Raw genomic sequence first — 17,759 nt, forward strand, 5'->3', positions numbered from 1 at the left:
TAGTGCTTAAAATATTTATTAATATTATTAAATAATACCTATCTAATTTTATCTAAAATATTCGTCTGTCAGGTTCCGCTTTCGCATGAATTTATAATAATTAATAAAAATAAACGCAGCTAAAGAGAGCTAAGTCTTTGTCAAAGTCGTGTTTCATTTCAGCTGTTAATCACAAATCGATAGTTCTCGATTGTTTTATAGCTCGAATAAAAACAATATAAATGCGGCGGGCGGAGCGTATAACAGAAATATCACTTTGATATCGCGAGGTTTGATTCGCCGTGACGCGAGACGCCTTGGGGCGGGGCCTCGGTAGAGAGGGGGCTCTGTGTTACCGGCTCGCCATACCATTCCGTGTGAGCCGCGGTAACGCACGTTTATACCGTAGAGAATTTTGCGCGACCTTTCCGCATTTCATGCATTGCATGTACCGTGCGTGTGTGAGCGTGTGAACTCGTGCCGCTGTGTGGCATATTATATTTTCGTGTTTTTAAAACCGCCAAGATTCGGGTTAAGAATCGTGAGCCGGTGCCGGCATACGCCATGGCCGACGCCGACCGTGATTCAGACATTGGAGATGACAGTCCCATGGTAAGTCATGTTTTCAGATTTGCTTTTACCCAATATTAGGTACCTGTTATTATTTTTTTTTGTTAGTCAACAGTGTACATAGCATTAGGTACACTGTTGACTGCAGTTAAATATTTTAAATTGCTTGTATTTTGCATGACAACGATATAAAGCCGTCGCTACAAAGATTGCAAACATACGGACATAATATAAGTAGTAGAAATTTAATTTGTTACATGTTTTAAAAATAAAGGGTACTGACAATATACCTATGTATGTGTATAGTCTGTAATCTGTTTGTTAACCTAACTTATCAAGAACCGAAGTTTGATTAACAAGTTCGTAATTTGTTTTATTTTTAATTAGTTTTAGGTATTTGATAATTTGAATAACATATTTTACATTAAAGATATATTTTTATCTATGTCATAATCGTAAAAACTTGTAATGGTTACATGTCGTTTTTATCAGGGGAAGCCATTTTTATTTGAATTAATTTACAGCAACAATATCGTAAAAAATAAGCTGATGCTATATAATAGTACAATATAATAAATAACATGTGTTCGAAGCTACTGCAAAAACATGATAAAATTTTATCAACACGTGTGAAACAGACCTGCATCGACTTTTGTCAGACCGCAATATATTTAAAAAAAAAAGGCGCCCCGGGAAGATATAGACGTAGACTTGCTAGAATGTTTTTATGCTATTTCTCTATTGATTTATGATTAATTTAGTTTTAATTACGAAACTACTTATTAAATTAAAATTAAGAATGGTTTATGTTAAAGATTGTTATAAAACTTCTTAGACGATCATTTCTTTTGGGAAATGATTTAGGGCTATAGATTTTTTCATACATAAATGATAATAATCAAAAACAGAATTACTTTCTCGTTCATTTAATGCTTAAATTTATCTATATCCGGTGATAACTTTGTGTAAGTTACTAAGTTTGCTTTTCTAGTCAGATTCAAATAAGAATATCGATTTCGAATCGATTTTCTTATCATTATTAATTTTTTTATTAGTTTTTAAATAAAGTTGAATGTTATTTATCTAAAAAAAAACCTGTGACATTTCAGTTAATCCAAACCAAATACTTCCTATAATTTCTAAAAATTACACTTGGCTTATTAATAAGCAGTTTTTATGGCTTAACTGATCGATCTTGCCATAAGAACACATTTTCACATGTGGGGTTAGTGTCGGTGGTTTTAACTAAAATGGCGCCGATACGATTATTAATAACAAATTCTTTGCAGGATTTTATAATGCAGGATGAAGGCCGACCCTTTGCCATCTGTGCCGACTGTGTATTTGAGCATTGTTTATGTAGCGGAACCATTTCTGTAGTTATGTATAATTCCGGGAAATACAAATACTTAAATGATATTTTTTTCAACTTATTGTATTGTCTCTGGCGTTTTTACTTTTTAGGCGTTTTTTTTTTTTTTTTTGGAAACTTGTAAATGTGTGCAGGGTAAGAGGTTTCTGTTATTAAGACCGTAAAAATGAAGGATGTTCATTATTTAGAAAGATCAATTTTATTGTTGGTCATTCAAAACAAAAGCTCGAAATATAGAGTTTTTTTTTCAATAATACCTACCTACGTTGTAAGCAGCAATTGATCAAATAGAATATTATACGATTGCAATTCTTACAATCTATTGACATTGGATATCCTTAAAGTTAATGCAACGCTTTGTCAACCATTAAAATCATTAAATAATATTTTATAATAAAACTTTCATGTATCTACAACATATTAAAAGATTAATATTGGGTAGTCAATTCGTTGACTTTAAATTATATGTCTAAATTGTATATAGGTAAGCGACACTACCTCGCCTCGCCTATTAATACCTACTTCTTCGTAAAATCCACATTCCGATTTTGGACACGGTTGGACACTTTAGCTAATAAAGATTATATAAATCTTGAAAATAGACGAATTCAAATTAAAGAGCCGAGATGGCCTAGTGGTTAGAACGCGTGAATCTTAACCGATGATCGTGGGTTCAAACCCGGGCAAGCACCACTGAATTTTCATGTGCTTAATTTGTGTTTATAATTCATCTCGTGCTTGACGGTGAAGGAAAACATCGTGAGGAAACCTGCATGTGTCTAATTTCATTGAAATCCTGCCACATGTGTATTCTACCAACCCGCATTGGAGTAGCGTGGTGGAATAAGCTCCAAACCTTCTCCTTAAAAAGGGAGAGGAGGCCTTAGCCCAGCAGTGGGACATTAACAGGCTGTTACTGTTACTGTAAATTAAAGAGCAATCTTCAAAAGATACGATGAATAAATATACTTTGATAAACTATTATAAAAGTACTGATGACCTTAATAAATTGTAGTATAGTAGGGTACGAATAAGAGTTTCAATACAAGATTCTACGATACAATTTTTTGTTGCCTGGAAGAGATCCCTGTGTAGCGATAAGGTCGCCCAAGTTGTATGCTACTCTTATTTAGGTTATGTCCATGTTTTGTTTTTTTTTTCCTTTATGGTCTACAATAAAAGTATGAAATAATTAATTTCAAATAAGATTAAGAAGCCAGTTAATAGTAGATGTAAGTTAAATATACTTATAAATACTTGCTTATATGGCTGCAATCTGTATTGGGATAATAATAATTGTATATATTATTGTTGAAACTTTGCTGGCTTCTATTTAATTAAATGTATTATGTTATTATATGTATACCTATCTATTTATTATGAGCGGTAAATAAACGAAGGAGATCTATATATTTCCTACAAATGTATTATTATTCTAGGTTTTCACATAGTAGAACTGTGGAATTCAAGTTAATGGATAACTCCATTTTGATAGTAACGACGCAAAAGCAATCACTTAGAATTGTTTTTTTATAAAACAATTAAGAATATATACCTATATAAAGTACTACCTACCTATCTAGTTCAGTTTTTTATTATATACTAATAAAAGTTGACGAACGATATAATTTTAATAATTTGAAGATTAAAATCGTATGGTATGGTATGGAAGACTAAATGGTTTTTATTTTAATATTTTCTTTAGACGTTTATTAACACTTCTACCAGTAAGAAATGATATTAAGCCTTATTTAATTTGTTCTGTGCTTTCCGCAAACACTACTGCCTATAATATTTGATTGATGTTGAATTGTTGTTGATTGATGTAATGGAGAGAAATTCTTATACGGAAAGTAAATATCAATCGGCCATAAAACATCCATTCACTTCGCACGACGAATGCACACTTTCAAGCAAGTAGTTACCTACTTGTAGGTACGTAGGTAGAAGATGCAAACAAAACACAGTGACGTTTTCTTGAAATAACTTAAAATTTTAATGATCTAACGGAAGTGCATCTGACGTCTTCATTATTACTTACCTGTATAAGACATCGTTAGCATGCTATTTCGGTCTAGACAGATATAATGTCTGCGTTTGAGTCAATCATTTATTCAGCGGTGTGTCCGACGCTGGCGACATCTCACGGGAGGCCAAAGCGCACGCACGATTTATTATCCCCACTCGACGAATGGCCACGAATTAATTAATCAAATCTAGCTGTCACTCAGTGCACAATCTACTAAAGTTAGCTCGTATTCTGAGCCCAGCTTCCTTTTCCTGTCGACACCGCGACGTTTCATTAATTGAAATAATTGGCGACTCTCTCTCCTCGATTTATTTATTTTTTTCGTGTTGACAACATTTCTCGACACATGGCGGTCGTGATTTGAAATTTATTTCGGTACTTATTCAACGAAATATAAAAATTGCGCTTAACGTGTCACCTATTTAAAAATAGGGTGTCAAAAACGTTGCTATAGTAAAAAAAATTTAAAAATGCCGTATCATAGTTGGGTAACAATAGGTTTAACGAGTGTTAAAATGACGTCAGGTGAATTACAGAATCTACCTGGGCGCGTGCGCATCCTACACGAAGGTTGGCGCCTAGAGATTTCAAATGTCATTTCATAAAAAAAGAATCTATTGAAATATTTCTTACCTAGATGGTATACTATGTACTTTATACTAATACGAGGTATTAAGAGTCCGTCTTTGTTGTTATTAGCAAAATATTGCAAAAATAATAAAAAATCGTTTTTTTTAAAACAGTAGTATTTATAATATTTGATCTAATATTAAATCAATATTCATTTTTATCGCAACGGACGAATAAAGATCGTTGTTTTTTATTTGTTCTTTTTTTTCTGTTTCTATTTAAACGTCATTTTTCATGCATTGATTTGATAGACCCCTTTGTTAGACTATTAATTTGCATACAAATAAAATGGCTGACTCGACAAAAGCACCATTGTCACCAATCTTCAAGGGAATCGAACTCGATGGTTTATCTCTTATTTATATTCAATGTAGTAAATAATCGTATTGAAATACAATATTTATAAAGAAAAGGTTGCGTGGGTGACATCGTCTACTATTACAGCGATCTGTGACGTCAATGGAACTAATAATATAATGTCATATTTAAAAAAAGTCAAGTATAGTATATATATGTATAATAAAATTTCGGGAAACACTATATTCTGTTTAAAGTTTGCAAAGTATTTGGTAATTAAATTATACTACTTATATATGGAAATAATTAATTTATTAATTCCCATTTTTGTTAACTGTCGAAAATGTTTCTGCAATTAATTATGATCTCTTTGCATTAATGCTAGTGGCGCCAGTGATTTGGCACTGGCGTCTCTTTGCATTCATGCCAGTGGCGCCAGTGATTTGGCACTGGCGTCTCTTTGCATTCGTGCCAGTGGCGCCAGTGATTTAGCACTGGCGTCACTGACATGAATGCAAAGGTGATTAAAAGATATTTATCATTGGATAGGGTTTTGAATAACGAATGATTTAAAATAGGTAGTATAGTTCCATATTCTTATTGAATTTTTATTATAAAAAAGAAAAAAAGGGATATGTCATAAGGTATATGACAGTAATCAGAAGAAATCTATGGTACCTATACACTGTGGAATCCAAATATATTCAAGAAATTCATTTTCAATGTTTAATTTAAAAAGTTATAGGAGAAATAAAAAAACTATAGGAATATGAAAATTTAACAATAGTTTTTTTATTGAAATTATAGTAAAAAGCTCATAAAACGCATGAGATTGAGATAGGTTCACATTAAACGAATAAAATGGAGTCATAAAAAAAAGTCCTTGTTTAATAGAGTTACATAAAATCCTGATGAAGGTATGATTTGTATCATGGAAAGAAAAATACGTAATTATTATATTAATGTTAATAATTTCTGAAGAGTTTCAACATGATTTATATTTTGCTTTAGTGTTTGTATGGTTGAAAGCTTTGATTCTCAGGAATTGAGTATATGGTGTGGCTGAATGTATAGCATGTGTTATGCAAAAACCGTGCTCCGACTCAGGTATGTATAAAACTAATTTCAGCCCGCGGCGTTGCCTGTACGTGAGGAGAATGTATTATATACATATGAAAAAAATCATGATTGGTTGTTTTACTTAAGACTTGAAAGTGTAACAAACAAACATACTTTCACATTTATAATATTAGCAAGAATTGCATTTTTCGGTGATACAAATCTCAATTATTATTATATCAATATTATATATATGTTTTAAAGTTTGTTCGTTTGTTTCATTTAAAGTATGTCTATATCGCGTTTGAATAGCTGGACTTCGTCATATGTCGTGAAATCAAACGCATATTATAAATGCGAAAGTAACCTTGTATATGTGTTTGTTACGTCATCCCAACTGAACTATTGAACTGATTTTAGTTAAATTGATTACTTACTAATAATAATAATAATAATAGGATCGCTGTTAGTAGAATAGGAAAATAATTAAACGGCAACGATTTGATTCGATTGACGAATTGATAATTTGTTAGTAGAATTTGCCCTGGATAATGGCCTATTGCAGGTAAATTTCCATTTAATATAACTAGCAATTTAGATTCAAACAAATAATACCTTCAAACTACACATCGGTGTGTAAGGCGACCTTTATAGTTACAATGGTAGTGTGAAATTCTATAAATAAATACCTACTTCTATCATTGATGATATTAAAGAGCATGATTAAATAATTTAATTTTAGCCAACTTCAAAAAGAAGGTTTTATCAATTTGGCTGTTTACGTTTGTGTTACACTATGTTAAACTTTTTTAAAGGTCACGGTTGTATCAGTGTTAAATTTGTATTATACATCCTACAACAAAACAATATTAATAAATATAATGCTTTAGTTTGCTCGAGCTTGTTAAGTAATCGAAACACTTCATCTTAAAATCATTTAATTATTGTCAGCTGTCAAATAAATCGTCGCCAAGGCACAACAATGACACAGTAGAGTAGTTTTTGGCGCCAGAATAAGTACCTGCGTACGAGACATGCCAGAGAAAAAAAAAGTACTCAGGGTACTACGTCGCTGTTGCTTGTTTCAATATTATGAGAATAAAGCATTTATAACTCGACATTCGTGATACGGGTAATAATTTTTTTTAAATATTCTTGTATAACAATAGATTTAAAATAATTAATATTATTTGTAAATTAGTACTTATTATTACCATTTTAAAATGTTGTTATATTTTTATCAGTTTTATGGGATTATTTTATATATAATTATTTTACTTTAACTGTTTCTAATACACACTTATCAAATTAAACCCGTAGCTATAAGCATACGTTATCGCTCACGACATTTTTCTATCAAGTTATTTCAGAATTAATAGCAATTAAAAAAGCAATCAAATTAAAACTCTATCAAGTACATAATAAAGTTTGATTTACAATAAATTTATAAGAAGTTTGTGATGTTTCAGTCTTTAGCGTGGTTTGATAGTTCGCGGGTTGGCGCGGGTACCCGCATAAAAAGAAATTATTCAATAATACCTCTCCGATGGCTTATATCGCATTCCTATTAATCGCGTTAATTAAAAATTCTGTTGGTTAACGGTTTTCTTTAACGTTAAAGTTATTTTTATTTATTCGTTTCTTGTATATTGATTGGTTTGTGCCTTTTACGATGAGGGCTGGGTTACTATAAATTGCAATAAAATCGTTGACAGACCTCTGTCCGTTTATGATCAATAGATTTAAGTAATAGTTAATATTTATTGCTTTTGATAATTAAATCGGTATAGTATGGTTTTGCGCGTATGACATAAACAAAAAAAAAAGCTTTTATTGGTCTTTTTGAACAGATGAGAATGATGACATTAAAATTACTTGGGTAAAGTGTTTGGTATTAGATTTTTTTTATAATATTATAAGAGAATTTAAGATTTTGATGTAGGTAGGATAAATTTGGGGGACCATTTTTATTTATTACATACATATAAGTTGAGATAGTAAATGAGACGTATGCTTTCATACCTACATAGTCTCTTTTTTTATATTAACTTATTAGGTTTACATTTTATACATTGATGTTGCTATGACAGAAAACTTTAAGCAAGTGACGACAAATTTTAAACGATGGAACATATAGAATAAGATCAATTTAATACTCTAACTACAACTACATTTGAAACTAAATTTGAAATTATTCCTTTAAAATGATCCATTCAATTGATCCAAAAATTTCCGTAACAATTGTTTCTGTTGTACAAAAAACAGGTAGTATTGTCCTGCGTTGAATATTGCTCACACCTTTGGGATGGCCTCGCTAAGTACCTGCTGGAGGCCTTGGATCAATTGCGACGTGCGTTTCTTATTATTGACGACATAAAGGCCACAAACACCCTCGAGCGTTTATAATTGCGTCGAGAGAGCAGCGCTGAGCGCTTTCTATTGATTGTATCACGGCTTTTCATTTGTCTTCCCGGTAAATATAAAAAAAAACGAATTTGTTTGAAATCTTGCCCACACTATTGGTACAATATTGTTATTGGTAATAACTTATCCAGCAATTTGTGGTGCAACGTAGTGGAATAATTTCCAAGCCTTTATAAGACAGAAGGTCTAAATACAGCAATGGGATATTTACAGGCTGTGTCTTCTTTATAACCTTATAATTATAATGTATATGTACATAAAATTTGTTGAATTGTGTTAATAAAATAACAAAGATATTCCAAGGGCTATTTGTTGACAAACCGTTAACCGAGGTCTTCAGCACTTACGTCCTTTTATATATAGTTGTTTTAATGCAGCTTATGTTATTTATATCTCCTATCATTATTGCAAGCGGTATTCAATTTGCATGTTTATAATCGCACTCATTCGTGAGTTATTAATGATAGGGCGGTAATTTTGTACGCGGCTGTTATTCAAATCAACTCTTCCTTAGAAGCGTTTAGTGTTGTTTGAAGGTATTTTCTAGAAAGTTCGATCGTTATTTCGGTTTTAAACTAAGTATTTTGAAAATTATTTAGATTTATAGTGGAGATTGAAATTACATATTTATTTATATTTAATTTGAAAATGATTTAAGCATGTTATATATAGATAACTAGTTAGGAGGAAGCGTTAGTTACCGTATGTAAATTTTGAACCTACGTATTTTATAAAAAAAAAAAAAAAAACATCGTCAATACGTTACTAACCTCGGGAACTGAAACGATATATTCCTTATATTAACATTGCAAGAGTGACGCACGTGAACTTTCATGGATTTCATGTGATGTGCAATCATACTGTATGTCGAATACAATACCTGACTGTATTAATATTAATATGCCGAGATGCCTCAACGGTGTAAGGTTATCAGTTAGTTATTCAACCACCCATCATAAATACTTTGTGCTGGTATGAACGGTGAGTATTATTTTATTAGGTGTATTCGTTACGATAAATATTCCTCCATCGAATTGTCGAATGTAACTAAACTGTAACTTTTCTAAAAGTATAATATGAATTTATTTTAATATGTCTGCGTAATTAAGCAAGAGTTATCATAATATACCGTCTTAAACAATGATATCTCTCTCTGTCATTATTTATTTGACATTCGAAAGAAGAAGACAGAGCACTGTTACTAATCACCCGCTAAATAATTTTTTGGAAATAAGGTGTAGGTATTTAATATCGTGGACTCCATGGTGCTAGAGCATTGAGCGTGTTGAAATTATAAAGAATGGTACCACTTTGTAAAGTGACACATACCATTAAGGGTCATTCCATATTCGTGCGAGCGAATTTGGAATTTGCGCTATTGAAATGTTTGTGTTAAAAGTCAATGTCGCATGGCTATTATCACATTCAACGGATACACGCATCAAAACACAAAATGGCGTAACGTTAAGTCGGTCGATCAACATTTTACGATCGAGATACGAAGTGAGTTCTTACAGAATAGCAATGCTGTTGTGCTGAGTACTTTAACAAGGTACTTTAAAGTTATTAACTTCGTATTATTTACTTCGTAAAACACAACATCATGAGGATCCATAATAGATTGAAGCCTGGGTGGTATGTAGTGCTTTTAGTATTATCCAGAGTAATTGACGCGCATCGAGGAGCAACTCAATCAACGGTTAATATGAATAAAATTGAGTTAAATTTTTTTTTATGTTTTCGGATTTATTTTACAAAAAATATAGTTGATTTTTTTTAAATCATAATTATGATGATGAATTGAGCTCTTGCTAGCGATATTAAAAAAAAAAGAATAATTTGACAGTCAATACCTATTACTGCTGCCGTGAAAAAGCAATAGCATAAACATAAAGAACGGCCATATCTAAGTCTCTTTTAATAAGTCGTATTAAAATTTAATTGTCTATTTATAACAATGCAATTAAATTAATTGAGAATTATTGATAAACATGTTATACATGATATCAAAAGTCATGATTGTTAATATAGGAGTCGATGGCTGAGAGGAGGAATACTTTAAAAAATATGAATGAAATGAATGAATGATAAACAAAATTAGATCTTAAAGGAGCAGTGTTTAAGATGAATAGATACATAAAAATGCGATGAGCCTAAGTAAATGGGATATAGGCAAATAACTGTTCTATAGGTACATACGTAGTATTAAAAAACAAAAATAAAATATTGAAACCCGATCACTCAATTATTTCATCGTTACATACGTAAAATGGATTTAAGAGAGTTCACACAAGTGAGTGAGTTTAAATATTAGTATCATAAACAAACGTAGCTAGCAAACAATGAGTTATGTAAAACGATACGTTCGTATCACGGCGGGCAGCGGGCATTGCCGGGTCTTCGCGAAGTCATATGAAGATTATAATCGCGTTCCGATATGATCAGTGCACTGTCCTTAATTAAAAGTATGACGCGGATCGCGGTTGCAATTTTGTATTGCATTTGGATCTCATGACATTTAAACTTTTTTTATATCATTCGGAGTAGGCAAAAGTATAATTTAAATTGTTGGTTCGTCAGTGTCATTTTACAACAATGTCCCGCATTCGAATAATATATAGTGTGAAGACGTAATATAAATTGATTGGTTATAATAACGTTATTTTTGGACACGTTATAATTTAGGTACCAACTTGTTACAATATTATTTCATTTACCTACTAGCGTTTGATCCCAAAGCCAATACATCACGTCCTAAGAAAGAAATAACTAAATGTAATTAATACAATACTCTTCTATGGCAACATTTTTCTTGATAGAAAAAAAAAGTAATGTAAACAGAATTCAGATTTAATCATTCACGTGATATCGATGTTATTCACCATGACATTTCTTGTCCCTTACGGCCGTCGCCTACTTAATTAATTAATCGACTCGGTCACTACAAATGACATTTCACTACTAACCGATTGACAAGGACAATTGTGTACTAACATTAGTACTATGGTATGGCTAGTTTATAATATAATTGTTATACAGATAAAATAACATTTCATAGATGGTGAATAACCAATAAGCAAATATCACAACGACTTTTTTTTCTTTTCTGGGGTGTATCTACGCTATTTGAGCGCAAAATATTCTGCCAATGTCACGTATAAAATAACATAACGTCTTTATGTTTTCTTTATTAAACGTGTCATTAGCAAAATTGCAAAAGATCATACACGCCATAAAGAAAAAAAAATTTTTTACTTCAATATTAAAGAGACAAAATTGAACGTATACTGCAATACCTTGACAATTAAACAATCGAATTGAAAATTTTATTATGATTGACAGATGACTTACAGCTTACTTAATACAAAAAATATATAAAATTTAATCATGAAAAGGAAGGTTCTACAACATATTACTCGTGCTTATTATTTATATGCAAAAAAAAGTTTAATTCTTTATAATTATTCAATGTAATAATACACGGCCATTTATTGTTTTGCGGGCAACGATCAAGCATGTGAAGCGGTCATTAGCGTGTTACTAATGATGCGATGGAGTAAATCCCATATGAAATGGAGAAAGCTGTTTTATTGTATACTTCGGTAAAGCGGTAAATATTTCATAGCAAACCCTTTTATTGTTAACAGCCTAATGCATTATTTTGTGTATGAATATTTTGCTAATGTAAGTAAATGAGTGTTTACTGAAATTTATGTTTAGAATTTACTTGTATTTTTTATAGAGATTCGACATTCGACATTCGACAATTGCAAACGGCTGTATGTAATCGCTACGCAAATAATTATTATAAAACATTATATAAGTCGATAATCGGGAGTGAACTTTTGAAAAATAGTTAAAGTTTGTGTTAATGACAATAATTTTATGTGTTAAATTATATCTAAATGTGAATTATATAAATTAAAACTACAAATTTCAAATTTTATTTGTTAAATTGCAATAGTAGTGTGCAGTGTTTGAAGTGAACGCGTAAGCGACGCTTATTTCCCGGCGCTTATGACCTTTTGGTCGCTGGTTTGACTGCAATTCAACAATCGGTCTGTTAAGCAGAGTTACTCTTAGCTTTTTTTCTACCTACATTTTTTGTGATAATAATATATATGCAAAATGGATTGTAAACATTGTTCAGAGATCGTAAGACCAGAAGAAATGATTAGATGTACGGCTTGTCAAAGTATGTATCATTACTCATGTGTTGGTATAAATGAAAGCGACTTTAAAAAGATTCTGCCTATGAATAAAGCTAAATGGAAATGTCCAGTTTGCAAAATATCTAAGAAAAATAATATAAGTCCAAAATTAAATATGATCTCTGATAAAATAAATACAAATCAAGCCCAAATCATAGATATTAAATCGTTGATTGCACATTTTGATGAGCGCTTCAATAGTTTGCATTACACAATGGAGTCATTCAAATCTTTTATTACTGATGAATTTAAAAAGCTCTCAGAATCTGTTACTTTTTGGTCTACAAAAATTAATACGATCGAGTCTTCCATTAATTCTGTTGTTGATCGAATGAATGATCTAGATAAGGAAGTTACTAAAATAGAAAATTATGAAACAGAACTCGTGGAGTTGAAACTTAAGCTTAGAGAATTATCGGAAAACACTAACAGAAATGAACAGTGGGTGCGTCGCTCTAATATTCAAATAAATGGTATTCCACAAAATAAGGGCGAAAACTTAGTCCATATTATTAAGACCCTTGCTGAAAAAAGTGGTTACCCAATAAATTTTAATACCGATGTTGATTTTGTAACAAGGGTAGCGGTAAGGAATGATTCGTCTGAAAATAAATCGCGTCCCATTATTTTAAAAATGCAAGCACGTTACAAAAAGGATGATTTTCTTTCATCGTTAAGGAAGTTAAAAAATCTGAAAGCATGCGACATTGGTTTTTCAGGCAGAAATAATCCTATTTACATAAATGACCACCTGTCCACTTACAACAAGGCTCTTTTGAATGAAGCTCGACGAAAATGCAAAGAGAAAAGTTACTTATTCTGCTGGGTTCGAAATTGCACTGTTATGGTTCGTAAGACTAACAATTCACCAGTTATTCACATTACTTCCAAAGAGTGTTTAAACAAAATTTTATAAGCGTTATTAATTTGTTGGTTTATAATATTAAAGTATGTTACTTTGTTCAGTTTTTTAAGAATATTTTTTGTAGTTTTATATTTTTACTTGTTTTCGTTAATATTTTAATTATATTTATTAAGAAAATTAGGCTGATATTGTATTGTTTTATGGACTTGAAGGTATGTTTTAATTCTTATCTGGCATCTAGGTGCATTGAAAAGCTATTTCTCTTTAATATTATTACTCACAATAATTATAATTTAAAATATATATTACTATGTACTTAAATATTTATTATCAAAATGTTAGAGGATTGCGCACTAAAACTTTACAGTTCTATTTTAATTTGTTAAATTCCAATTATGACGTAATTTGTCTAAGCGAGACCTGGTTACTTCCTAATATCTTTGATGAAGAACTCTTCGATTCACGCTATAACGTATACCGGAATGATCGTGACTATGCACTTCTAGGGGTAAGTAAGGGTGGTGGTACACTTATAGCAGTACGTCGTGGCATCTATGTCGACATGCAACACTCTAGGACACCAATGTCTCTTCCAGGTGCTGATATAACTTTTGTTAATATAGTGGTCGGACAGGGTTTAAGTAAACAAAAACTACGACTTTTCTGTTGTTATTTCCCTCAAAATCAACACCAGAGCGATTCTGAAGCCACATTTTTTGAGTTCTTATCAGATTTAAATTTGAATAACCCTTTTGATAAATATATTGTTGTAGGAGATTTCAACATGGGAGATATTGTGTGGTCACATAACTCTGAAAATACGCTAGCTATCCAAAACCCATCCGAAAATAATTTAATTATGCAACTATTTGCTTTTATGTGCTTCTCTGGCTGGTGTCAGTATAATGGGATTTTTAATGGTAATAATAGACTATTGGATCTCGTTCTGTCTAACTGTAGTTGTTCGGTCGATAGAACAACACCATTATCTTTGCCTGAAGACGTTCATCATCCGTCTCTCTCTGTGTTGACGGATATTATGTTGAATGATTCAAATTTACGTTATGCTCCTCGAATTGTTCGTCGCTTTCATGTTGCTGACTACAACGCAATTAACAATGAGCTAAATAATATTGATTGGGTGGAACAATTCGAAACATGTGATATAATTAACGCAGTAGATAAGTTTTATTTAATAGTTAATAATATTGTGGATCGCTTTGTACCAGCTAAAACAGTATACGATATCAATAAATATCCTGTATGGTTTAGCAAGTTTTTAATTAAATTGATTAAAAAGAAATTACAAGTGCATAAACGATGGAAAATTTATGGTCATAATAGTGACTATGACAAATTTGCTGACCTTCGACACAGAACTAAATTGATGGAAAGAGAGTGTTATAATGTCTTTATTGCTAGGGCTGAAGATAATATTCATCACAGTTCTCGGAAATTCTGGTCATTTATAAAATCAAAGAAAGGTAGTAATAATATACCTGACACCATGTTTCATGACAATACGGTTGGCTCCGACGGCCCATCGATCTCTAATCTATTTAGTAACTACTTTAAATCAGTTTTTGAAGTAGAAGTGAATCAACCCGAGGTTGATTATTTAAACAAGCATAGTAGTCAGTCCTTAATTAGTACTATTAATGTATCATGCCGTACCATTGAAAGATATCTCTCAAAACTTGACTCGTCTAAAGGCAGTGGCCCAGATGGATTACATCCTATGTTTTTAAAACGATGCAGTAAATCTTTATCAATCCCTTTACATTTACTCTTTAACAAATCCATATATTCAGGCATACTACCACCTGTTTGGAAAAAATCGCTTGTTGTTCCCATTTTTAAAAATGGAGATAAGCATATTGTCAAAAATTATCGTGGAATATCAATGTTATCTATCATACCTAAATTATTTGAGAAGATTATTTACGATACTTTGTTTCCTTTAATAAAACCTCTGCTCATTACCCAACAACATGGATTCGTAAATAAAAGATCAGTTGAGTCTAATCTTGTTGAGTTTCTCGATGTTGTTCTTTCAGCCATGGAGAGAGGACATCAGGTTGACGCTGTGTATACCGATTACTCAAAAGCATTTGATAAAATTCCACATACGCTATTAATTAAAAAACTTGCATATACTGGTATACACGGCGATTTGCTAAGATGGATAACGTCGTATCTCCGTGACAGAACTCAAGCAGTCGCTGTCAAGGGACACATTTCTAGTTTTGTCCCCATAACATCTGGGGTTCCTCAGGGCTCTCACCTCGGTCCCCTATTGTTTAACATTTTCATTAATGATATACTAAAAAATTTTCAAAATCCTGACATACTTCTATATGCCGATGATACAAAACTATTTAAAATCATAAAAAGAAGTGATGACTGCTCAAACTTGCAATATGATTTGGATATTTTAGTGCAATATTGTTCATCTAATGGCCTACATCTTAACTTTGAAAAATGCAATGTAATAACATTTTCTAGAAAAAAAAATCCAATTTTATTTGATTACACAATTTCCAATCATTTAATTAAGAGGGTAACCGAGGTTAGGGACCTAGGAGTGCTTCTAGATTCTAATTTATTATTTGACAGGCATGTGAATAAAATTATCGCAAAAGCTTACAGTATGATGGGTTTCATATTTCGCCAGGGAAGAGACTTTAAGCATATCAACACATATAATGTGTTGTATAACTCGTATGTAAGATCTAATTTGGAATTCGCTTCAACGGTTTGGAATCCACAATACTCTAAGTATGTTATGGCTATCGAAAATGTTCAGAATAAATTTATTAGAAGATTAACGCGTAAATTTGGGTCCAATGCTATTAATAAGCTTAATATTTTGTCGCTTGAGAAACGCAGGGAATGCAAAGATCAGGTTTTTCTTTACAAAATTGTAAATAATTTTGTCGATTCAATGTACTTAGTCAACAACATTTATATCAAGTGCTCACATTCCATTGCCCGTTCAAAACATACCTTTTATGTCCCAATGTGTAGAACGAACTATGCTAAAAATCGCTTTTTAGTAAGAGCATGTGACAATCATAATAAACGCTACACTAGTATAGATATATTTAACGAAAATTTATTTAAGTTCAAAGAAGCTCTAAAAAACTGTATTTGTCAGTAATATACTTATCGTTTTTTTTTTCTGTTTTAAATTATTTTTAATACTTTATTCATATATCTTAATAAATTGTTAAATAACTTGTTATCGTTAGGTTCACTCCATGTTTGTTTGTATAAGTGGAAACTTTGTTGGCTTAAGTGAAATTTATTTTGTTACTAAATTTTATGTATTATATTATGCTGTATGTTTCCCAAATAAATAAAATAAAAAATAAAATAAAAAAGATTTGATTATGTTATCAACTAATTATGATATCACAACTTTTGTAGCCACATCTATGTTCACGTGTTATCTAAACGTCTCACGAGCATGTCCTGGGGAATCTGTTCGTTACCACGACTACAAATATGCTATATATTAATCAAAGCCGAAATATAATATTCCATTAAGACATATTTTTTTAGAAAAAAATGCTTAGTATTTAGTACATTTCATAACAAGAAAAATAAATACATAAAACCATTTTTTAAATGTAGTACCTAGTTTTAATTAATATTATTAAATATGTAGTATATATTTACTTAATTAATTAACAAAATAAAAAGTTCAAAATCAATCAATAATTTATATTTATAAACAACAAACTAAAAATTAAAGCCTAATTATAAATTTCATGCACCCATAACAGAATGCATACACTTATGAAATAAATAGATTTTGATATTAATAATAATGTCACATCAAAGGCGAACATCGTAATGGGATACGTTGGAAATATGACTATCCATCGATTGGAATACGATCGTTTTAAGGAGCTTCCGTATACTTACATTGATATCAGAGGATTATGTGGTTTATAAGACATTATGAATGTTAAACAGCATTAAATATCGTTCTATATTTAAACATGAAGTTTATAAGCATTTCAAAAGTGAAAATTAGTACGTTATTCCTCCATCTCTTTCTAATATTAAATTTGGTAAGTATATAAATAGATAAAAACAAAACAGTTCAGTACCTTTTCCTCTGCTTGTCTAATGTTTTTTTTTTCTTAACCAATTACAAGTTTCAGTGTTACTACTAAGATAAATTGCATATATGTAAAAAATTGTAGACATGCAAATTTATTTATTTAAATGTTACTCAAATTATCAATAATGATTATGATTGAATTTCGACGACTCTGAGTCTAGTAGGTATGAATAGTCTAAGAAAGAAGGTTG

At 31.1% G+C, this 17,759-nt stretch overlaps 1 protein-coding gene across 2 annotated transcripts in view; it reads left to right on the forward strand.

Moving 5' to 3' along the window:
- The first annotated feature begins 366 nt into the window (after positions 1 to 366).
- Positions 367 to 17,759, forward strand: part of LOC126774835 (protein dead ringer) — a 124,564-nt gene continuing 107,171 nt past the window's right edge. For both annotated transcript variants that reach the window (XM_050496466.1, XM_050496467.1), the window contains exon 1: positions 367 to 591. In XM_050496466.1, coding sequence (XP_050352423.1) covers positions 544 to 591 — 48 coding nt within the window. In that variant the 5' untranslated portion in view covers positions 367 to 543. The remainder of the gene's footprint in view (positions 592 to 17,759) is intronic.

This window comes from Nymphalis io, chromosome 17 (genome assembly GCF_905147045.1).
Source record: "Nymphalis io chromosome 17, ilAglIoxx1.1, whole genome shotgun sequence".
NCBI classification, from domain to species: Eukaryota; Metazoa; Arthropoda; class Insecta; order Lepidoptera; family Nymphalidae; genus Nymphalis; species Nymphalis io.